The sequence below is a fragment of the Motacilla alba genome, chromosome 1 (genome assembly GCF_015832195.1).
Source record: "Motacilla alba alba isolate MOTALB_02 chromosome 1, Motacilla_alba_V1.0_pri, whole genome shotgun sequence".
Classification (NCBI taxonomy): domain Eukaryota; kingdom Metazoa; phylum Chordata; class Aves; order Passeriformes; family Motacillidae; genus Motacilla; species Motacilla alba.
The window spans coordinates 98,104,439-98,129,161 of NC_052016.1; the positions used below are offsets into that span (position 1 = coordinate 98,104,439).

General features: G+C 42.1%; 1 protein-coding gene across 5 annotated transcripts in view; it reads left to right on the forward strand.

The window, feature by feature from the left end:
- RASA3 (RAS p21 protein activator 3) overlaps positions 1–24,723 on the forward strand; it is a 171,434-nt gene that overhangs the window by 33,261 nt on the left and 113,450 nt on the right. For 2 of the 5 annotated variants that reach the window (XM_038154257.1, XM_038154275.1), the window contains exon 1: positions 7,739–8,049. In XM_038154257.1, coding sequence (XP_038010185.1) covers positions 7,995–8,049 — 55 coding nt within the window. In that variant the 5' untranslated portion in view covers positions 7,739–7,994. Of the gene's footprint in view, positions 1–3,136; positions 3,250–6,893; positions 7,009–7,738; positions 8,050–24,723 lie in introns of those variants that run through there. The other 3 variants (XM_038154267.1, XM_038154284.1, XM_038154294.1) reach the window with 2 other exon arrangements.

Below are 24,723 nucleotides of genomic sequence, written 5' to 3' on the forward strand. Positions count from 1 at the left end.
TATAGTGGCACCTGTCTCATTCTCCCTACTGGCTTGGGGAGACCTGCCAATTGCAAAATCACACCAATACAATTAGCCCTGTCATCAGCCAGTGGGACAAAATAAGCCAGCCCCTGACAAGAACTGCTTGTTGTACCTGTGTGTCCTGCTACTGTTCTGCACAAGGGAGAGAGGAAGGCCAGTCCTGCAGTGCTGCCTCTAGATTTACCCTCTGGCTTACTTGGATTACTCACTCTGGATTGCTGGCACAGAGGAAGCAAGTTACAAGGTTCTGGCTCTCTGAATAATACCACATACAAACACTGTCCCTTTTTTTTCTGAGTGAGAGCAGATGTCTTGAATGGGTAGGTTTTGTTGTCCTTAAGGGTTTTATGGGCCACCATAAAGCCAGAGTGGTCAATCTCTTTGAATGAGGCTTGAAGACAATGTGAGGATGCTGCAGGGGGACCTGCAATCATGCCATTTCTAGCAGACTGACAAGCCAGCTATGCCAGCCTGAGATGGGATTAGCTGAGTGCATTAGTTTCAGACTATGTATCTTGCCTTCTGGTCAGACACAGGCAGATAATGCCATTTCCAACAGCAAATTAATTTCTGTTTGTTTAAACAAAGTCATGTTAAGGCTTCTCTGTGGATGCTCACAAATATCCCTCTTTGGCAAATGAAACTTTCCCAGTGGGTGCAAGAGGAATAAACTCCTGGGTACAAGGAAGATATTTTTGTTCTTTGACATTTCCGCTGGTTCTGTGAGTGACCAGACCTTCCATCTGTGCAACTTAGTTGCATTATCACAGCTATTTCCAGCAGGTGGCAGATGATAATCATGCTAGTAATCCAATCTGGGTACAAATGATGTGTTTTCCAGGCTGTTTATTCAGATATTGACTTAAATCTACACATTATCTAGTGGCTGTAAATGTTTCCGAAAGCAATAAACTAAGATTGCCTAATTGGAGCCCATTAGTAGTTACCCATGATAATATGTAATTAAATACTTGGGTATCAAGTGTGGTATGATTTTTATTTTTAAATTCAACCTTGATTTTTTTAATCTCTCAGACCAGAAAAATTGCTTCCATTCAAAAAACCTCCAAATCTGGCTAATTGTGTTTCTTGGTATAAGATTATCTTTGCTTATCAACTGTGGTGGCATAGAGCTCCTCCATGTAGTTATGCCTGGATAGTTAACTGATGCTTCAAAGATAATGTGTTAAAATATAGTGACAAACGGTGCTGTATTGCCCTTCCTATGTAGCTTCTCACTGAGAGACCTGCTCTGCCTGATTGGTACTACTGACTGAAGGAGGTTTTTTTCAGATTAGCAGTCCTTAATGAGGACCAGATTTTGCTCCTTTTGCTCTTGTTGGTAGTCACTCACACACATGAGTAATCCCAGTGTATTCAATGGGAGCTATTCACCACGCAGAGAGGGTGGCATTTGCAAGCTGACCTTCCAGTGTTGGCTTCAATGGGGTATTTGAGCAAAGGAAGACCACAGGACCTGACCCATACTGAACGCGTGACTACATGGAAAAGTCTGGTAAAGGGTTACAGCAGCACGTGGGACAGCTGTGTGCCCCTGCTTGTGGGTGAGTGATGCAAAACTTCACCAAGTCAATGTAAACTTCAGAGCATCCGTCTTACAGGTCTCACTTATAGCACAAAACTGGAACACATCTCAGAGGCAGAGAAGAGTTTGTTTAATATGTGTTTTGGGGTGGATGTTTGTAATACAATCCCAATGGCTTTCCTCTGGGTAGCTACACAATCCCCTGGGGTGGATAAGAGGGAGAAGAAGGGGTAAAAGCTCTCCTTGCAGTCCCCTCAAAAGAGATACTACTGATGCTGCCAAACTGAGAGGGGTTGAAATTTTGCCTTGGAGGTGGAGAGTAAGGATGGAGTCCTATTTTGTCAAATTAAGTCTCATAAAGAACAGAGAAGACTGCAGATGACCTGATTACTTAAAAGCAAAGTAGATAAGAAAATTATGATTATGGCTGCCAATATGCAATGGCTTGTGAAATATGGTTGTTTGTATGCCTGTTTGCATAACCATATATTTATTATAAACAGAAGTATTCAGTATTTTTAAAACACTAGCAAGTCCTACTGCTGTTCATTTTTTCTTTCTCAATATTATTTGCTGTTTCCACGTAGCAGTTTCACAAGAGGTTAATGTGGAAGATATGAAAATAGATGCATATTTTTAAACTGCAGGAAAATTCACTATATTTCATTCTTGTACATAATCACGGGGGGTTTTAGTGTTTTGTTTTGGTTTTATTTTTGTTTTTCTGTAAGATCTTATTGCAGTTTTATTACATTATAATCTTTTATTGAAGGATAAAGGGATTTGTTCCTTCATAGGAAAGCAAAGTTTATAAGCTCAAGTAAAGCAGATATGGCCCAGAACACAATGCTTTTGCAAGTTTAACCAGAAAGTATTTCATGTTGGTAAACTTCATTGGAATCCTGAATGTTATGAGCTTGCTGCTGAAATTACTTGAATTTTAACATAGATGTATATTTTAGGAGAGAACTAGACTGACAGATTTTTAGAAGTGATGAACAAGAATTAAAAGAGCAAAAAAAGAAAAAGTTAAAAAAATACATATACCATGAAAGTTAGTTGTATTGTCTTGGCTATTGTAACAACCAGTTCTTACTGGCCCCCTTTTCCTGTAATTAAAGCCATTTTTCTCTTCCCCCTTCTGGCCTCTTCCTGGCCCCATGTTCCAGCAACAAGCAGCAAAAATGTGGGATTTTTTTGAAGGTAACTAGTAAGAAAAACAGGTAGGCATGCTTTACTTCCTGTACTCAGGGGTCACAGGGGAGATCTTTCCTTTCTTTAAGTGTAGTAACTGCAATGCAATCCCCAGTTTTCCTGATTCTGATGCACAGATCTATTTTTATCCAGTGTGTGAGTGTACCATACATGCATATGTACTGGTGCATACACAGAGCTCCATAACAGCCACTGCAGTAGTATCTGCTCTTTCCCACGTTTCTCCTTCAATTGGACTTTGTCACTTCTGTATTATTGTGAAATCTGTGTTTTCTTGTCACTGTTGCTGACATTTTGCTAATTAAAGGTTTCTTCTTGTTATCATTCTCTTTCCTTTCTTCTTTTATTCAGTGTAATGGCCAGAGTGTTTTTCTGCCAGACTAATCCTACAAGCAGTTTCACTACTGTTTCATCATTCCTCTGGAGCTACATCAGATGCCAACTCTTAGCCTGGGGAGCCACAGGTAAACACAGACTCAGCCTTAATTTCCTACTTGCATAGTATATTTCTGCCATATCTCACTATGCATGGAGACTGAAGGAAGGACTACAGACTTTTCCTGACCAATTGTTTGGTTCTAGGAATTCAGGAGCAAAAATACTCAGTTCCTGTGAGAGGTATCACTGCAAGGTCTGGATTTACCACTCAGACGGGGAATAGGATGCAGAGGCTCTAACAAAGACTTCTTTGCTTCTCCACTCACTTTGCCAGGAATAAATGTTTATTGGGTCACCCTAGTCAGCATAGTTGTCATATCATACAGCATCTCGACATGGATAGTAGCTGCCTTTAAGCCTGGTACAGATATTATTAGTTAAAACTGTCTATGTCTTCCTAGAATTCAATTACAATATCTCAGTCATCAGATCATAGTCTTGCTTTTTATAACAGTGATATTTCCTTAGATTTGTCTTAAATATGTTGTTCCTTCCCATAAATATAGGTAGCAGCTTTGTGCTACCCTGGGGATAGAAGGTTCATATTTTGTTAGTTTCTTGCATAATGCAAAAGGAGATTAGAGAGCTTCTTATATTCTGTTTCCTCCCAAGAGAATGCTATCATGTAGATCAAGAGAGGAAATGATTTCCTTGCTTGGCACAAATGAGTCACAGAAAATGACCTTCTTTGTAGTCTAATTTAGATTCAAGAATCCTCTGAAGAGCTGATAATATAAACCCATATGGCTTGGATGAAGAAAGTTGGGATAGACATTGTCACTAACAAACTCATCCACATCTTAAAAAGCAGTATTTCACTTTGCCTAGATTTTTTTTGATGAGACTGCTGCAGCTGCATACCTCATGTTGCCTGCACATGTTATGTGTAATATGCACATACATATGTGATGCTGCTGCTGAGCTTTCATTTCAGCAACGGAGAAACTGAAAAAGCAGTACACACTCTTTGGCTGTTTTTTATACTGTGTTTAACATCTTTAAAAATACATATTCATGTGAATTTTGAAACAGTGCCTGCATTTACATTGTTAGACTGTATAACATCTGGAGACAAGTTTATTAAAGAGGAAGCAACATGCTTTCAGCTGTATATCAAGAAAACAAGATTTGACAGAAAAATAAACTAGCACACTGATACACAGAAGAACTGACAAAAAGCTTCAGCAGAAAAGATCTAGTGGGAAACCAGAAGCGTAGCTGGACAGCACAGAGCTGCAAGCAACCATTTGTAGATTTTCATGTGAAGAATATTAATTTATTCTGTGGCAAAAAGTCCACAAAGGTACCAGCTTTTTTCCCTATTTTTTCTTGCTCTACAGTGGTTTTTTAATTACTAATTTTTGTTTGTTTTGATGTTTTTAAATGTAGGTCTGTTCCAATTGTTGCTAATTGATTCTGTAGGCATCTTGGTAGTTTCTGTTATACTTAAGTGTGGAAGTTGGTCATGCTTCACTATATTTCACAGGAAAGTTTGGCTTTACGGTTAAATTTTGCCATACTTTTCCTGAACATACTTTTCCTGGACATATTTGTGTTCTTGGCAAAGCTAGGCCATCCTGAAAATTAGCCTGGAAGTGTAGTCATGGGCAGGTATGCATTCCTAAAGCTGTCCAGCATCCCACTGTGCCCTAACCACACCTTGGACTGAGATGCTTTCTGATCAGGTTGCTTATGATGGTGGGTAAAGGATTTCCAAGTGTCATGGCTTATGGGCCTCTTGTTTTTCACAAAATACAAATGGAAGTGTATTTTTTTTTTTTTTTTTACCCAACAAATGTGTTTCACCACACAGCCTTGTGAGACCAGCGTTAGCACAGGGTGAGGTTGCAAGCAACACTTGAGGTTAGGGCGTGGCAGAAAATCAGCACCTTAGATTACAAAGTGAATTTATGCTGGGTCAAATGATATTAGATTTAAGATGGTGGGCTTTGACTGCAAATTTGGGTGCACATCAAGGGGTGGGGAATTTATGTAGAGCTTGATTTTTCTGAACATACAAAGACTGTACTATAGGTAGGTGTGTTCTTTCATTTTCTGGGCATAAAGGATATAGATCAAAATGCCATGACTATCTGGAAAGAACACAATGGCAAATTGGGAAAGATAGTCTGTTCAGTATCTGCTGAGAACAGCTCTTACAGCAGCAAATGCTGGGTAGAGAATTGAAAAATTGATTTTTTAAAAAATTACTATTTTGGGGTCAACTTTCTGCAGATAATAGAAGCTTCCAACAGGGAAACGAGGCCAGCTGAAGTCCTTATGTAGCAAACACAGAAGTAAAATATTTAATTAAAGATGTCCCGAATATTTAGAGCATGGAATCAGGTTTCTCCCTGATGCTGTTGAGGAAGATTTATAAAGTTCCTAAGCACAGGATACATTTACCTTTGCTTACAGCTAAACATTATCCACTTGCTTATAGCTGTAATTCTTTGTTTGTGCCTGTGTACAACATTGTGTGTAACAGTGGCTTGCCATTTTTCTTCAGTGAGATGGCCCAGTGGGCTTGTATTTATTTTGCACCCATATGTTCAAGGAATGTGTATATGTGGTGAAGGAGCAAAAGCAACAGACTTTGTATATTCCTTTTTATATCTGAGCATGTACAGAGTATTAACCAGACATGTATATCCCAAAATTGTTTGTTTGTCACATCCAGCATCTGGGAGGCAACATCAGGTTAGCTGGTCTGAGACAATGTCCTTCTTAAAATGTGAGCTCTCTGATCAGCGTTCTTGTAATTTCTGTTCAGACTGCTGCTTGTGTTGCCTCTTGTCCAGCTGGAAGGTGAGACAAAAATGGGGGAATCAGAAGTATTGTGACAATTGAAATTTGGGTTATGTGCAGAAAATGTTAAAGCTTATTGGGGCAGGGAGCACTGAAGGTATCATGGGGGATGTGAAGGACCATTGGGCAGAGGAGCTGAATGTTGCTGGGAGTGAGCTGAGAGCATTATAAAAGTAAAGATGGCACATGGTGGAATGGGTATAATGAGGTTACAGAAGACATTGGGCATATTACAGCAAGGAAGAAAGAATTACAGCATGGATGTTGGTAAATGGAAGCCTGTACTTTGTAAAATCTCTTTAGAGTCCTGTGCTGTAAAAGTATTTTTATCAAATTACATATGTCACTTGGCTATGCAGACAAAGAAGACACAGTAAGTCAGGCAGCTCCTTGAGATAACTCACTGCTTCCTTTTTTGGCTGTGAGCTTGCCAGTTTCTTTCAGTTAGGCCCATACCTGTGTGGGAAAACTCAGGTGCCTCAAGCTTTCCTACAAGCTGACTTCCTCTGCTACTCCAGCTCCTTCCCAACTTTTCATTTGCTCTTCTGTATTTCAGTATCTCACCTTTTTTTTTTTTTTTTTTTTTTTTTGGTAATAAAAAGCATTTATTATGTGTTGTACCTTCCATAATTCAAGCACTGATGGATTGCTCAACTGTTTTCATCAGGCTTGTATGCACCTCTTTGGTACAGACTTCATACTGTGTGTGACTGATTTGCCTTCTGATTACTTGCTGTTCTTCATTACTAGCTTTTTAATATATGTAGAGATTGTTCTCTGTGAGTTTGCCTTTCTATCACTCCTGAAATTAGAACTGGAACAGGAAAGTATTGAATTTTTATTTATTTTTTTTTAATTGCAGACTTGAGAAAGGACATTTTGTTGTGCTTATCAGGCATGCTGGACTGTGATGTGTCTGGGCTGTTCTGCATAGGGATGTTCCAAGCCTCTTTAGGGGGATTGGGACTGCACCAAAGGTAATTTGATTTTTTAGTTTTTGAAATAATGTAATCTGTTGACCTCCACTGAACCTTGCGCTCTGCTTTTGCCAGACCTTTAGGGAAGGCATATTTCACTTACTGACTTTACAAGACCCAAAGTTTGGCACTGAACACTGACACAGGTCCTATTTCTCGCTGTTTACTGTGTAATCATGCAAGTCTGAAATCTGAATTCCCTGCTCTCCCCGTGCAATCAGGTAGAGCCAGCTTTGCCGCTGATCAAATGGAGCCAGGAAGACAGACTGGCCTGCTCCCAGCGCCCAAACGGGTTTGTTTATTTAATACGGGATTTCTTTTCCTCGCTAATGAATGGCTTTCAAACCTGGGGCATCGCTAGAGCCCTCTCTTTATGGCTGTGTGGGAAAGAGGACTTGCACATCCCTCCCTCCTTCCCTCCCTCTCTCTCTCTTGCCCTCCCTGTCTCTCGCCATGACGCCAACGGTTGCTCCCGGCAGCCGGTGCGGGCCGGCACTGGAGCGGGGCCACGGCGTTAGTGAGCCCCTGCCCGGCCGCGCTGCCCGCCGGGGGTCCCGGCCGGGCGGGAGCGGCGGGGCCGGGCCGGGCCGCGGGGGGCGGCCGCGCTCCAGCTGTTGCCGCGCTCCGCGCTCCCCCGCGCGCTCCCCCCGCCCCGGCGGGCAGCGGGCCAATGAGCGCCGCGGCCGCCGCCCCGCCGGCCAATGAGGGGGCGGCGGCGGGGCGGGCGCTGCCAGCCGGCGGGGGAGGGGGGGTAGAGGCGGGCGCTGCGCTGCGCTCCGCTGGGCTGCGCGGCCGCTCCGTGCCTCGCTCGCTGCAGCCCGGTCGCGGTGCGTCCCGAGCCGTCCGGCCGTCCTCCCTCCTGCCCGTCTGGCGGAGCATCTCGCCTGCCTCCTCCTGCCTGGTCCCCGCGCCTCCGCGGCGGCGGGGCTCCAGCACTGCTGAGCGTCAGGCACAGCGGCGGCGGCAGCAGCACCACCACCACCACCATGGCGGTGGAGGAAGAGGGGCTGCGGGTCTTCCAGAGCGTCAGGATTAAAATCGGTGAGCGTGCGGGGCAGCGGGCAGGGAGCCCCCGCTGGAGCCGCTCGGCGAGGCGCCGAGCGCCCCTTCGCGCTGTCCTGCGCTCTGCGTCCCGCCGGGGGAGCGCTGGGGGCGGGCGGTGCCCGCGGCCCGGGGGGGCTCCGTGGGGCCGTGCGGGGCGGGCGGCCGGTGCCTGGGAGGCGGCCGGTGCCGCGGGGACGGGCGGGCAGCGCCGTGCGTCCGGCAGGCGAGCGGCGCTGGCGGCAGTCCGGGAGGCACAGGGTATTCGGCGGATTTCGCGTTTTTTATTTTATTTAGAGCGGTTTTTTTTCCTTTTTTTTTCTTTTTCATTTTTGTTGCTAAGCTGCGCTATAAAAGTTTGAAGGCGGCCACCGAGTCTCAGCGCTGTGTCATTGGCAAAGCTGGTGTGAAGCCGGCCCAAAAGCGGCTGTGTGCAGCAGCCGCTGTGTCAGCCCCTGCCCTCGGCGAGGGGGACAGGCAGGGGCTGCTGTCGCTGCCTCGCGGCTTCCTCCGACTCGCGCTTTTGGAGATTCGCTCTTCTTCTTGTGTTGAGCGAGTTCCAAACCACATTATTAGAAAGTAAGCGACAGATGTCAGCGAGCGGATTAAACTCTCCCTGGTCGAGTTCTGAGTGTGCCGGCTGGGAGGGAAATCCCTCGTTTCCGTAAGACAATCAGTCCCACATGTCGAGCGAGCGGTTCTCCTCCCCGGGATGGGGCGCGGGGGCTGCGAGCTGCAGGGGAAGTGGCGAAGTTCAGCGCCGGGCTCACAGCGGTGGGTACCGAGGGCGTGTGGCTTCCTAATAAAGCTCTTGAAAAAAATATCCTTTCGCGTTTCCCTGCGTTCGGAAGCAAATTTGCAGCCTCCAATTGGCGTGTTAGATGAAACTGAAACGTGAGATTACGTAGAAAATCTCATTATTGGACAGTGGCGTTAACATTTCAAAGAGACCATATGTAGGATCGTTTCCTCGTTAGCTGTCAACAGGTAGCTTAGTGATAGCAGTTTTTAAGAGTTAAAATTTTATCATATAAACTAAAAATTATGTGTTCGTTTTATGTTCTATACACCCAGAAAAAAGATTCAGTAAGACTACGCAGTATGGTCGGAGACTTGCTCTCTGTCTCTTTTCAAAGAGGGGAGGGGAATTTAAGAAAGGTCTTTTCACAAGGCAGAAATCCGGACACCATGTGAGTGATGATATTGCAAGTTGTTTCTATCTGGTGGTTTTTAGTAAAAGGGCTAAGAACGCATCCCGCGTATAGGGTGATGACTTGTGGCTAAGCTGTTTGTGTTTGATTAGTTGGGGTTTTTTTGAGAAGAAAACAGTGATGATCTTATGCCTGAATGATTGAAGTCACGAGAGTGTGGGAATTTCTTTGAGCTGTTGAGGAGATCGAATACAATAACAGCTGCAAAAGTCTTGAGATGAATCTCATTATGTCGCGGACTAAAGTTAATCCTGCTGCTGACTTCAGCTGTCGGAGCGGAGCCCCTATCAGAGCTACGCACTTGATTACTGTAGAACTGCAGCAAGGATCCCCGCTGTTTTTTAGGCTGGATAGCGAGAGGAAAAGCCGCGAGCATCCCGGCGTTTGGCTTGTCCCGTCGGAGCGGAAGGTGTTTCCCGGAGGATGTGGAGGACAATGCCCGGCGCTGCGCCGCCGTTCCGCCGCTGCCCGGCAGGGGGCGGAGCCGAGCGCTTCCGTGTGCCCGCGGCCGGGGGCGCGCAGCGGCGGCCGGGGGCGCGCAGCGGCGGCCGGGGGCGCGCAGCGGCGGCCGGGGGCGCGCAGCGGCGGCCGGGGGCGCGCAGCGGCGGCCGGGGGCGCGCAGCGGCGGCCGGGCAGGCCCGCCACTGTCCGCCACTCGTGCTCGAAAGTCACACTCCTCTCTGTAGCTGACTGTCTCTTGGGAAATTGTCACCAAAATAGGAAGTGGCGGGATTGCTTTGATGGGTTGAGGAAGTATTCCTAATCAGATTGGCCTCGTAAAGCAATCCTAATCCTCTAGAATTTGTGTATGGAGCTTGTGGGCTCCCTGCAGAAAGTCCTGTGACTGGATCTGAAGGGAGGTCGCGGGCTCACAGAGTTGTTAGGGTTGGATGGGATCGCTGGATGTCATCACTGCAAACCCCCTGCCGAGGCAGGGTCACCTAGCATGTGTCACACAACAATGTGCCCCGGTGCTTTTTGAATGTCTTCAGAGAGGGAGACTCCATGACCTTTCTGGGCAATGTGCTCCACTGCTCTGCCACCCTCAATGTAAAGAAGTTCTTCATGTTGAGGTGGAACTTTACTGTGTTTCTATTTATGGCTATTTCTCCTCATCCTGTTGCTGGGCACCATTGAGAAGATGATGAACATTGGAGGGACACTACCTTTTTCAGCTATTCCGAATAGTACATTTCTTTTAGTAGTTCCCATTCATGGGTGTCTTGTAGTTTTCTCTCTTTTCTAGTGACAGGAGACTTTAATCTTTCAATTAATGGGTTAAGAGAAAACTTATGTGAGGGCAAAAAGGTATGTCATTTTCCATGTTGATTTGCTTTGATTTATCATGCTGAGGAAATGGTCTGTTCTTTGGGAGCTTGTTTCATAGCCAAGCTCTGTCTGATCTCTGACTTTCAGATATTCTGTGCTTGATCTGATAAGACATTTCCTTCTGTGTAGCACCTCTGCTGGCAAATCATGAATGGGGACACTGATACACAGGTATGCCTTAGAATAAATTGGCTGAAATCATTCATTGATTTCATTGAGGAATCAGTGCAAACAGAGTGGACATCCATGTTGACATTCCTCTTTTAATGAGGAGGCAGATGCAGTTGGGAGGCTTTTGGCTGTGCAAAACACGTGTTGCCTAGCGATGTTTGAATGCCCTAATCTAGTGTACTGCTATGGCTGGCTTGTCCTGTATTTCCAAGAAGCTGCAGGTAAATTAAGGCATTTTCTTCTGCTTGTATAACTAGTTCTTTTGGGACTGATGGGCTGCATGGAATCAGCCATATTAAGCTAGGTGGGTTATTACATCTTGGATCTCCTAAGTGCTTCCATGTTCTGAGGAATGTTGTTTCTAGTCATGCTTGGATTTAGCTTGAGCCATCTGTTTCCTTTTTTGAAAGTCTTGAGACAGTTAAACTTTGTAGGAAGCTGTGCGTTCGCCTCACTCAGTTGAACTGACAATGGAGTGGCACCTCCTAAAGATGTGTCACTGAGATGCTGAAGTTGTGGAGCAGCAATGTGAACTGTTGATGTAGGTACCAGTGTTGAGAGGAATTGTTACTGTGCTACCTCTTGTCCAGTTTCTTTTGCGGTTAGTTGAATTGAAAGAACTTAATGCCTGGCAACTTCTGCTCATGTTGCAAGGAAGTAATGTACAGTAGAAAGAAAAAAGTAGTACTTGTGTTAAGGAATGTGCTGTTCAGATGTCTAGTTGAAATTGATTTATTTTGGCTTCCCATAACTGAAACCATTGTGCTTATGTCTCTTTCTTTTCCTTAATTGAAAATTATTTTTACCGGAATCCCTTATACATAAACAAAACAATGTGTCATGTAAGACTAAACAAACACTTCCTATAAGATTGCCACTTTGAGGAAGTGTGCAGTGCTGATATTTCCATGAGTCAGTGTTTCAAAACCTGAAAGGAAACAACATAAGGCTCTATGGCTGATGATTGGCTGGAAAAACTACAAAGAGTCCTTCTGCTTGACAACGTGACTTTTGTTGTACTGTTAATATTTAATAAATATGCTCTACTTAATTGCTACTTTTTTCCTCCTTAAATGACATCAACTATTAAACGTTCAGTTGAAAAAATAAAAGCTCATGTTTAGTGTTTCTGTTGTTGAAAGCTGTATGCTGGCTAGCAGAGAACCTGCTGCCAGATTTTACTTTGTGAAATTGTTTATACTTGAAAAATCTGAAGAAACAGCTCATTTGTGAGTTTTCACTTTAGCAGGCTTTTCATGTCCCTAAAGTCTGGTACTGTTATACTTAGGGACATTTGGTTCTGCTTTAAAATGGTATTTTTTCTAGCAGTAGTAGAGCTTTTTGTAGTTCTGTCTGATAGTTTGAAAGCAGTAATTGGGACAGGAGGATGTTGCACACTGAGAGTTTACAGGGGCTGTAATATAATGAGGAGGACCCTTTGCTCATTGTACTTCTGAGCTGATAGATAATAATAATCCACTTGTGCAGTGTGAGCGCTTGTTGCAATTTAAGACATTGATGAACTTCTAAATCTTTCTTTTACCGCCTTTTAAAAGGGCCATTTTGTGGTTACAAGGTGTTGAAAGTCTAAAATGTGGGAATTCCAGTGGCATAAGCTATCCTTAGCACTAAGTGTGAGCAGAATCTTGAAGCAGTGAAATATTTGTGATAAAAGTTGGCTCCTACCTGATGTAGGTTGGTGCTTCACACACAGCTTAACCTGTTCTAAACTCACCCCATTTCCTAAGAACTGTATGACCTTGTTTATGTCCAGTTGACAAAATGCGGATGGTTGGTCTGTAGATATGTCATCTCTTTGCCTCTTATTCTTAGTGTGCCTTCTTTGCTAATTAATGGAGAAGCTGTGTAGTTTAAGACACCGTGAAAGCAATTAAACTTGGTGAAGCTGAGTGTCTTGGGTGAAGTCAGGCAGAGTACTTAGTTAAGTGCTGGTTTACTGGTGTTTAAGCAGGTCAATTGCCGAGATAAGGTATTTACAGACTTCCACTATTAAACTTGGTACAGAGTAAATGTTTGAGAAATGCCTCTGTGTTTCCCAGGCTAAGAAGAAACTTATCTTGTCCCTGACAAATTTAAGGTCTCCCTTAAGTCTAATAATACTAAGTTTGTTCAGGGAAATCCATTTTGTCTTGAGAAGATGTCCCTTTTAATGTTGTCTGCTGGGATTTAGTGCCTTAAGTGGTTACTTGTAGAAGTAATTACGACTAAATATGTTCATTGCATAATACTGTAAAAGGATTTATTCCCATTTAAATAGGGCACAAGGTTGTGGAATAGATATTTTTAGAATGAGAGGATTTTTCCGAGGTACTTTTCTCTCTCTCTCACTGTATAGATATATTTATTTTAAAAAATGGAAAATTATTTAGGAAGTGTGAAATGTTTCTTATGAAGATAACAGTGGTTTTTTTCTGGTGTTTCTAAGTTAGAGGACCAAGAAGAAAAGAAAGGAAGAAAAGCTATTTGCATCTCACCCTGAATATATTCAAGACTTCTCAAGATCTTTTCTTCACATTAAAAAGTTAACAAGTACAGCTTAAACTGATGTTGCATAGGTAAAATAAAGTGGCAACTTAACGTTCTTATTGATTGACTGTAGCAATGCTCATTAAGGCCTGAGTCTCACAGGCCATGGAAGGTGCAGAATAAATTATGCAGATTTGTCAAATACTGAACTGCTGGTTCAGTATTTGACATTGCTAGATTTGGTGGTGGTTGTGTTCTGACCAGCTTGTGTTCAGTGTGCTGAATGGAAAAGGTCTGGAACCAGTGCTGTTTCTAGAGGCAGAGTGCCCTGGCTGTTTGTGGACTGTCAAGAACAGCCATGGCTGGAGCAAGACTGTATTTTCTGCAAGTGAGAGGAGGAAACAAAGGTAGCAGTGGAAAATGCTGCAGTGAATGTAGTTTTGAAGAAATAGATGATGCTTGTGTTTGGGGCTGCCAGCCTGATACCAAACTCCACAGCATTCCATCCATAGCCTTGCTTTCTTTTAAGTAGAGAAGGATTCATATATGAGTGGAATCCCATGTGTTTTGGTTTTTAGAGTGTGTAGAGGTAAATTGACTGGAGTGAATCTGTTAAACAGGCATGCTCAGGGCCTCTGATGTCAATAAGCAAACTTAAGTTTTTTGGTCTTCTTCTGGAGTTGGTACATTTGAAAGAACTGTTATTTAATCTGTCTCATGAAAAGTATTTTCTTGTCTCTTTATGGAAGTGATGGTCTGGTGGTCAGAGTACCAAATGCTCTTACATAAGGATGTATAAGTGCTGGATATCTTTCTCAGTTTTCCAGAAAATGCTTTTGAAAACTTCATTGCTTTGAATTACTCTTCAGACTGATGATAATTTTTTTTTACTATTTCACTGTCATTGGTTAAAACCAGATCTTTAGTTCTGAAATTGCTGGCTTAGTTAGATGCAGATAATAGCTTCTCTTGCTCTGTTTTTATGTGTCAGCTCTGCCTGATGCTGTTCTTTATGTATTGCATATTGCTTCGGTTCTGTTTGATAGCTGCAGTCCAAAGCATGAACTCATGATATGCTCACCCTGATTAGTACCTTGATCCTGTTGGGAAGGCTGGTCTTGTTTTTCCCCTTCTGTACTCATGTTGCTCCCAGCCGTGAAGTGCTCTTCGCACACCTGCTGTTCACTGATGCTCCTCTGCTCTCAGAAAAGAAAAACCAGTTCAATTTGCAAAGCCAAATCAAAGAATGCAACCTAATTTTCTTTTCAGGATTAGTTTTCTTCCATTTTAGTGAGCTGTGCACTCCAGTGGTTGTCAGAGGTGTTTCTGGACAAGCGTCCAAGAGCTTGACTGGGAGTGTGTTGTGTGGGAAATCGGAGGGGACAGAAGGTGCATCCCTTGTGTTCATGTCTGGGTACTGGCAGCATCATGACACTGCCTGACTCTTTCTGTGCTCTTCAGTTCACTCCCTTTCCTTACTCTAGGTTTACTTGATGGTGCTGTATTTGTTAGCTGCCAGTACACACCAGCTTGGTCAGCTGCTCTGCAGAATGAATGTTAAAACTCCAGAGAGAATGGCAAGAGGATTATTTGACAAATTGATGTATCTCTGAGCTTCTCCTTGAGAACTACTTGAATCTCACACTCAGTTCAGGAGCCTTAGCTGTTTACGAAAGTTTAAGTGTTTTAGTTGGTATTAATTAGTAGTCACACAGGCTGCCCCATTTCTCCATCACACACTTGTCTTTTAAAGCTGAGGCACCTAATATTGATTATCATATTCATACTTATCAGAGCTTTCCTCTTTCTCTGCATCAAAGCAGGATTTCTACTTATGCAGTTATGTTGTCAAGCACTCTTTAATCATATGAAGTCATTTGTTGCACTGATGCTCCCATTTAAGGAAGACCTCATGTAAACACTGGACAGTGTCACCTACACCAAGATTGGAAAATACATTTGAAAAACCTCATACAAAATACCTTTGATAGTATTAATCAGGTTAAAATTCCCTCTATCCTTTCTCACTGAGTGTAAATTAGGAATAATTTTGTTAAAGCCAGTAATTACACTTCTGTGAGAGTCAAATTAAGTCTTTGAGTATCTCATGTAGCGATTTTTTTTCTCAGAAGAGGTGGGGGGGGAAGGATGAGGTGAAATCCACTTTGCGTTGTTAAGGAGTACTTAACACTTCTCATGTTGTTACAATGCACTTTGCAAACGGATGTGTTTGGAGAATAAATCTTACAGCTAGCTCTTGTGAGAGCCAGAAGCCTAGAATAAAATCAGAGGCTTGTAGACTTGGTTGCATACCATAAAAGATGTAAATATCAGACAGTTGCATCGCTCATATTGATGTGACCAACAAATATTCAGCCAAATATGTCAAAGGAAAATTAATGTCTGTGTGCTGGTGGACCATTAATGCTCCTGAGGAGCAAGTCACCTAAGGCTTATATTAATAGTCAAAACATGCATTAGTAAGTCTTAATGCTGTGCTTTTAAACTTTATAGTACTGGAGGTTTATGTATTTTGTGGTTACACCAAGGAAAAGCTCAATCTTGGAGTTAATAACAGGTCATATTTTATTAAACTGAAAAGCTGATTGTGGACTCACCGATTCTAACCTTCTGATTTTACTGACATCTGCTAAACCTTATGAAATGTCTGTTCTTTAGCAGTGTCTGATTTCTTCAGCGTGGTGGACTGGTGACTGAATTTAGGACCCAAATAAAAGCTTTGTTTTGGAGTAAAAACAAAGCAAATCTAACTTCCTTCCTCTCCCATCCTAACCTCTACCAAAGGGAAAGGAACTTCCCTGAAACTTCACATGTTGTTTTCCTCCTATAGAAGACTTTCTGGGTGAAAGTTTTGCAAAATGAGATGTGAAGCTTCAAAACTATGGAGAACTGGAATGTTTTCCCCGTTTTCCTTTCTTAAATTTTAATGGATCATTGCCAATTGCAAAACACTTCATATATTCAGTGGAAACTTTGAGGTCTTTGTGGGTTGTTTGGGTTTTTTTTCCCCTTCTGCCTGAAAGGGAAAAAATATAGTGTATCTGTCTCTTGAGGGAAGAACACAAATGTTGAAGACTTTTGAGGCTTCTGATTAATGTTTCTGCTGTTCAGTTTTCATTCCAGACCTCTGAAGTATTATAATTTTTTTTCTACTTTGCTAGAGACTTGTGCATTTGTGTGTTATTACCTCTCAGGGAGCACTGGGGCAAAATGAAGGTCCCTTCATTAGCCCAACAAATGAATCTTGCTGTTTGTTCCCTGTTGCTGAGGTGTGTAGCTGTGACTGCGTGGCCAGTGACTGAAATGGATTAGGGTGATGTGATGGTAAGAGGGTTTCACTTACTTCAGAATGACTGGTAGTTTTGAACAGCTAGCATTTGATGTAATGTTTAATTTACATGAATACGAATGTGCTTTTATACGCTGCTAGTAGGTGGATAAACATTACTTGAAGTGTTTCAATTCTTCCATGTGCAACAAATGAATGAAGAGTCTCAAAGCTGGAAGAACAACTATTTGTGTGATGAGGGGAGGAGGGGGACACAGATCTGTTCCATAAGGTGCATGCTTCATGCTTAAGCTTTCTTTTCATATGTTGCAGTGACTTTGGGAGGAACTATATTCAGACTGTTTGTCTCTGAACTTGCTACTAAGAGATTTCAAAATCCATTTAGAAGAAGTTTGCATTGAAAGGCCTGAGTTTGTGTTCCAAAAAAGGAAGATGAAACATTGGAGATGTTGTGTTACACAGGGAGCAGAAGGGTGTTTGAACTTGTGAAAGAGTTTTATTTCCAGGATTTTTAATCTGGAGTGTGTTTGGTTTTGTTGGTTTGTTTTTTGTTTTTTTTTTTTTTTTTTTTTTAATTTATAGACGTAGGAATAAAAAAAAAAAATCTAAGTGATGATAACTAGTTTTGTAGGAATTTGCAAATTTGAATTCTCTTCAGTTCCAGTTGTGTGGAAGGCATGTAGTATAAATCAGCTTCACTGTTTTTAAAAATTTCCTTGTTTTTGAATTTCATTCAGCTTTAATATTCCCAGTATTGGAAAATGTACATCTTGAAATACTTTATTTACAGTTGTGCTTCTGTTATGACTGTTTATTCAGATTTCTTACATTTAAAAAAGGCAACTCAAAAAAACAGATGAACTGGTGGCTGAGTTTTAAACTCCTTAAAAATAGGAGGGAAGAAGTCTATTACTGTTTCCAATTCCTTCTAAAAATATTTCTGTTTACAAATTGTTTACAGCTACTTACTTCTGTTCAAGAACTTTAAAAGAAAACAGTTAGTGGTAGCTTTTTACAAGGCTGGAGTTGATTCTTGCTTGTATTTCCCAGCTGGTGTTAGAGTACATCTGGAATCTATGAAATTCCTTTCTTTGTTCCTCATTTCCTGTTTCATTGAGTGCTACAGTGCAACATTCTGGAAGCTATTTCTCTTAGCATCTTTTAAGATGTGCATTTTAAGCCAATTAGTGAGTTCTTAAAAGTAATTATATGTGCTTGTGTTTAACGGTGTAATTGAACAGTGAAATTGAACCGTATTTTGAAACTTCTCAGATGTTTTGTTGTCTTATTTCAGTGAAAAATAGTTTCGTTGATTTATCTGGCTGTCGTTCAGCTTGTAGAATTGTAGGAAGGAGGGTGGTAGAAATAGAAGAAAAATCTGGTAGATAGTACAAAAGCTGCCTTTCTTAGTCTCTCTCTCCCTCCCCCTGCCCAGGAACAATCACCAGTTTGTAATGGAAAATTAGATCTATTTTGCAGGAGACACAGGGTGTGACATCCTACAGTTGCTTTTCGATTCTGGTTTGAAAGGCTGGTGACTGCTACAGAACACGTGAACACAGCCTTGGAAAATTGAGCTCTGACACTGTGGCACAATGTGAGAGTTGTGTGTGTCTTAAAACAAAACCAATCCAATCCTTTCCAAATCAGCTATGTTTAAGTTAGATTTACTACTGGTTGGGATTGCATTGTTGCAGATAATTCTGTCAGTAAAAAAGAGAGGAGATGCAGTTGTCCAACAGAACTACTCTCATTTTTTGCAAGCAGTTGTTCTGTTCTTCCTGAAAAAAAAATTGTGCTTTTATGAACACTTTATGTATCTGAGTGGCTGCCCCAAGTTTTCCAGAACAAATGCAAGTTCTTCATAGTCCAGTGGTCTGCTCTTCTGTTGTTGCCATTTGCCAGCTGTGAGGGCTGTTTCTGGGATTGCAGCTTTCATTCTCCACGCTGTTACTAGTCATGACAACTCTAGTGGTACAATATATGTTGAAAAACTTCTTCAAAAAACACCTGCTCTTAAGATGAGACTTGCATTGGAAGCACTGTTTTTTCTCTTTCTAAATGCACTTGTTGATTTGTTTTCCTTCCATTTTTGATTTGTGGAATATCTCTGGAATGGCAGCATTTGCTCTCATGGAGAACTTAATATTGGGGAAATATTTATCTTTTTTTTAGCTGCTTTTAATACATTTTAGCAGACATAAGCAAGGAATGCTAGCACTGAGACCTGTCACTCCTCTATAGACTTGATCAGTACTATTTCTTGTATTCCTTTGATTTTTTTACAAATATCCCTGACAGCAGATATATAACTGATTACATGAAATAGGTTGTACATGGAGGTAGTTGCACATTACATTTTTTCTCCATATTGTGAGGAGCTGAGGGAAGAGCTACTTGTTTCCCACAAAGTATGCAAAAATAGTGACAGAATTGTGAAACTCCAGCAGCTGTGTGTCTTTCAGCATATTATATGGGTACAGAACCATTTTTAAGGTTCTCACATCTTCTGCACTTGTATAAAGGTAACTGTACTGCTCAGGGTGTCTGAGAATTTGGCAGACCCAAAAGCCATTTTGCTCTGTAGGGGATTATTGTTGCTATTAGGCTGTATTATGCCCTATTTCAGTGATGCAGTAAAGGTCCTAGAAAACTTGCACCTGCTCTGCTCGAGTCGGAGGAGCTGTGCTCCTGTAAATTTTGTGCACTGTTGTAACGGTCAGTAAGGTCCTCGTTTTGATCTATGTAAAATCTCAGTAGCCTAGACCAAGTCTGGTCCTAAGAGACTTCCTTCAGTGTACTTATTCCTGCAGCACTGGTTCATTAACTGATTAGTTCAGTTCCTCAAATGATAAGTTGCATTTTACCTCCAGGAACATAATGTTCAAGTTCTGCATTTTGTGTAAAGTATTCCCTGGTACATTAAGAGAAAGGACCCATCAGCTCTTTCTGCAAATATTCTGTCCCGTTCCTCTTTATAAACTTGTAGTCACATTTACAGTGTAGATATTTCATGTTTAAGGCTTTGGCTGATGTTGCATAATATTCAAATTTCAAATTGTTAAGATACCTGAAGAACCACATTTGTGCTCTATTAGCATTTCTTGCCCCAAGTGTAAGGTAGGAGTTGACCAGTACTAGTCTTACTTCTGTAAATATTTGTCTTACCCTGTGTTTGTAGATGGTTCCACATAATTAATTTTGCTGCATGCTGAGGGCCAGCAGCTCTTGGATGACTCTGCTTGACCACTGTGAACACCAGAGTTCCCACTAACAGGAGCTCCAGGTAGTTGCTGCAGAGTAGGCTTAGGTGCTTCAGAGATGATGATGGCTTAGAAAGGAGGTTGTGGTCAATGGTCACAAATCCAGCCCCATTTAAAGCTTGGGGAACTGTTGGTGTCCCTTCTCTCTCCCGCTGATGTTTAGAGCCAACCTCTGTGCTCTGTGGGGTGGTGCTTGAAATGGACTTCAGGAAATTGGTGTTGCATGTTAGAGTTGAGAGGAACTAGATTTCAAGATAGTGTGCCTCTCCCTACTCCCCCATGGCTTTTTATTTTTTAGGCCTATTAAGCAAAATTGCCTGAGAGGGAGGAAAAAAGATAATTTTTATTCAGACCAATACTCGTGCCTGTCTGTTTTTGAGTGGTGAGTCTGTGATTTTTAACAGGGAATAAAAAGTGCCTGGGGGAATTTGGAATGTTTCAATAGAGCAAAATCATTTCAGTAGAAGTGAAACTCTTAACAGGCTGATAATTAGTGTGTTTTGACACCTGATTCTGTGACAGTATTCTAGAAAGTTGTGAGTTTGAAAGTGGAAAAAAACCCGAGCAGAATTACTTTTAAAGCCAGCTTCAGTATTAAATATAACCAGTCTCTGTAACAGTCTAGTGGAAAATGTTGTTGTTATTAAAGTTTCCTAATAACACCTGCAAATTATTGGTATGTTGGTGCCCTGCTTCTGGCAATGAGAAATGGTAATCTGCTCCTGGAAGTAACTTGTACTGCATGCTCTTGAATATGGGCTTCACTTTCTTGTACAGAGTGAAAGAATCACACTTTCTGAAAGAAAGAATACACCTTCTGGAATTTAAGGTGTATTTTTGTCCTGGTCTGGTGGAATTTAATTCAAGTTTAGTTGTACTGTATCCAGCTGCCTTTTTTTTTTTTTTTTTTTTAATGTTTGGTGGCTGTTTGAGATATAATCAGAAGCACCAGATGCTTGTGAGGTGGGGTCTCTACTTCAGCACTGCCATGCACACTGCATTGGAAAACATATAAGAGCAAGTTCTGTGCTTAACAGACCATGCACAGTGGCAGAATGGAAATGGGGTCAGGCATGAATATCTTATCCAGCAAGGGCTTAGAACCTGTCTGTGAATTAGTGCCAGGCTGCAGAAATGCCAAAACTTCTCTGGCCTTGCATGGGGTTAACTCAGTGCTACAGAATGTGATCTGAAAAACCCACTACTTGTGTGGTGGGAAAACACTGGGTGTGGGGCTAGGTCAGGTTCCCTATTGCTCTCCTTAACCCCACAATACGAGATGTGGACAGGAGCTTCTACCTACTTCCCTCAGTGTATGGAGTCAGGACCTTGTAGCTGTGCCTTAAAGACAGGAATTTGGTTCCCTTTGTACTTCTGGAGGAGGCAGTGATGGTGATTTATCAGTGCTTTTGTTTACTGTAGGTATAACATTTGGTGTCTTCAGTGTCATGGTGAAATGCTAACATATTTTGCAGTGCATGTATCTTCTAGGGTATCAGCCTGCAGGAGATAGAATTGGGATATTTCTCTTGGGGTAGGTTGGATTTTTGACAGAGGCAAAGCAAAGTGCACTTTGATCTAGTGCAGGTGTCATGTGCATTTATTTGTGTTTTTTTGCTGTTTTGCCATTGTTTTGGACATGGATGCCTGCCTTTTTTTTTTTTTTTTTCCCAACAAAGTGTTTGTAGCTTCTCTGACCTGTGTGGTACACCTGAAACCAGCTGTGTTGGAGGGCTGAGCCTTCACAGCTGCAGGGGGAACAGGGTATGGGAGGATGAGGCCACTGTGTGCTACTTTTTTTTTTTTTTTTTTTTGCTTTGCATTGCTTTCTGTTTGTTGAATGATAGTTTTCTTTTGGGAACATGAGATTAGCACTAAAATAGGCCAGCATAGGATGAAGATGACGACAATATAAAGCTTCTAAACATGATTTTGAGCCAATGGGTTAGCTTTACTTTAATCAGGATTTTAAGTTGGTTTTTTTTTTTTCAACAACCATTCAAGTAAAATCTTTGAAACAAAATAGCTTAGTATCAAGACTATGTTCAAGTATTTCTTTTGAGGAATGGAGCCCTTTATTGGATTGATGGAGACTAATGTGAATTCTGCTGCAGGGCTATGATTGAGAGCTTTCAGGGGTGAGTGAAGGGAAGGAGGTTGAGACTTTTGTAAATTAAAGCTAAGTCAAAAGGATGCTGCTGTACATCTTCTGTGGTATTAGTGATGCCTCTGAAAGATCTTTAGGTGTACCCAAGCTTCAGAATCATATCAGTAGTTAGGGCTTAGCTGTAGACAGTGTGATATGAAATTGGTTTGTACTCTTGTAATAATCTGGATTGGGTGGTTCAGCCCCAAGCCTTCACGATATAAGATAGTAAGTTTGACCTGGCCCACTTAATTCCTTTTACAGTCTCCTCAGGTGTAATTTTTTAAAGTTCATTAATTGCCTAATTAGCCTTAATGACAGATGAGTTTTTATGCTAATCATTTGAAAGACAGCCTGATTTAGGAAAGTCACTGAAACACATAGCTGCTATTCTGCCTGTAAAACAGCCTGGATATTTGTCTCACTGTGACATTATGACATCAGACATATGTCTTCATTCATGTTCCTGGCAGCTGGAAGCAGTGTCCAAAAGGCTTGTATTGTTTACCCATGTCTGCTAAGCACCAGTGAGCTTCCAGAGTCAAACACTTGAAACTGAGGGTTACCATCATGAGGCTTGTTCATTTTACTCTTGAGTCCCTTTGTGTACACAACACTCTTACCTTTACAGGATTATATATTTACTTTTAAAAGAAAAACACTATGCTGCTTTCAGCTCATGGGATGAGTGGTACTTGTGTAATGAGTTATTATTATTTATTTATTTATTTATTTATTTATTTTAACATTACCATAATCTATATACTGTTCTGTTCTTGTAGTGGAATACATGGTTTTCTGCCATATGTTTCATTCAACACTAGCTCTGGCATTGTTGTTGAGCTGTTTTGCTGCATTCCTTACCATACAGTGGAATCTTTAATCATCCAGCCTTTTTCAAGGTAGAGTTGACTCCCTTAAGTGGGGGACAGGATAGAAAAATGGTATTTACCAGTCATGGTGCCAATTTCCATCTAGTTATACATTTTTCTGGAAGACAATTTTGTTGAAGTGGCAACGATCTTGGACCTGAATAATGTATTCAGCCATTGTTATTCCATTGTGGCATTCTTCTTTCTTTGTGCTTACTTCATTTATGATGTGCCTTCCCCCGCTGAGAGTAGCATGCAGAAGCCTTACAAGCACCTCTCCCATCTATATGTAGAGATGGAATCAACTGGCTTTGGCTAAGCAGTGCCAGAGTGATGAGAGAACCCTGCCAGAGGAAGGGCCAGGGGAGGACAGGATAACTGATCCTGGGCAGGATTCTGTTTCTCTGCCTAGCCAAGTCTTGCTTCCTTCCTTTCAAGATCCTGTTCTTGTCAATCTGCACTTGGAGTCAGATGCCTTCTGTGCCTTCCTGACACGATAGGGCTTTTGCAGTGAAAGTCCTGCCTGGCATAACCAGTATTGGAGAAGTGAAATGCAGTACAAGTGCAAGTATCTCTCACAAGGATCAGAAAATATGCTGATTTCTGTTCTCTGTGATTTTGGGGGATTTTTATTGAATTATTTAAGGTCAAAAAGCAAGGGTTGCCTAATACTTAATTTTGACATATTTTGGATATTTGCTGGACAAGCTGACTCCTCTTGAGGTGATGTTGCCTGTTTTAGCTGAAACAGCTTTAGTACTCTATTTGGTTTTGAAGAATAGAAGCTAAAGAGGAAGCTATTATTAAGAAACTGATACTGAATTGTTGCTTTCTCTTTCCCCTGTATACCCATCCTCCCCTGCTTGTTAGACTCTCCTTGCTGATCTGCAGGATTTAATACAGTTTTTGCCTTTCTGTAAGCTACCAGTAATGGAATTTTGAGCACTGCACTGCCAAGGTCTTAGGCCTGGTGTAGAGGACTGTTTAGTGCAAATAACTTCTGATCTAGTTGCTTGGAGTCTAAACAATGTAGAGAAGTCCGCTATAGCCTTGGTAATAAATTTCATTTTGTATTCTAGCTGTTTACCTTTTTGAAAAGCTGCTGTTCACTTATGTTATAATGTAACCTTTTGCTTTGCCTTGACAAGTGTTGCCCTGTTCTGAATAACAATGCTTAAATACTCCACTGATCCTTGTGACCTTCGTAGCAGAACTCCAGTGCCCTGCTGGTATAAGGGTGTGTTTTATTAATATTTAGAGCGGAACTGAATGAACAAAAGATTAATTTAATGTGAGGCTATCCCATTCCACTTGTCACGGAGAACAAAGTGGATTACTTGATTAAAAAAGGCAGGCTGGAAGCTGAGCATGACAACGAAGTAGGCAGGGCAATGATCTTGCCGGTGAGGTGGGGAATCATATGGTAGCCAAACAAGGGTAGAGCAGGTTCATGATGTTAGCCAGGGTCAACCAAGAGCCTGATGACCGTCAGAGGACTCTGTAGTGATGAGTCGGTCCAAGGTAACCCCAGAATTTAAACATCAGGGCAGAGTCAGGGTTGGTAAGGCAAATGGCCGGGTGCAGATGAACCCGCAGAGCTCTGACAAGGGCCAAGGCTCTGAGCTGGAACGCAGCCCTGAGGTGGGGAAGGGTGTCCAGTGAGGCCTCCTCCAGTGCTTTCTGCCAGGGCTGCCTCCCCAGCAGCCTGCTCCGAGTTTACACAGCTGCACTGTGTCACAGCTGGCCCCGAGCCGAGGCCTCCAGACCCCCGGGGGCCGGGGGAGAGGCTCTGCTCAGCGCCCCGGCACCGCTCTGTTTGGGTAAGATTTTGTCTGGGCTAGCCTTAAATCACATAAAACCTTCTGCAGTTCCTGATCCTGGGATA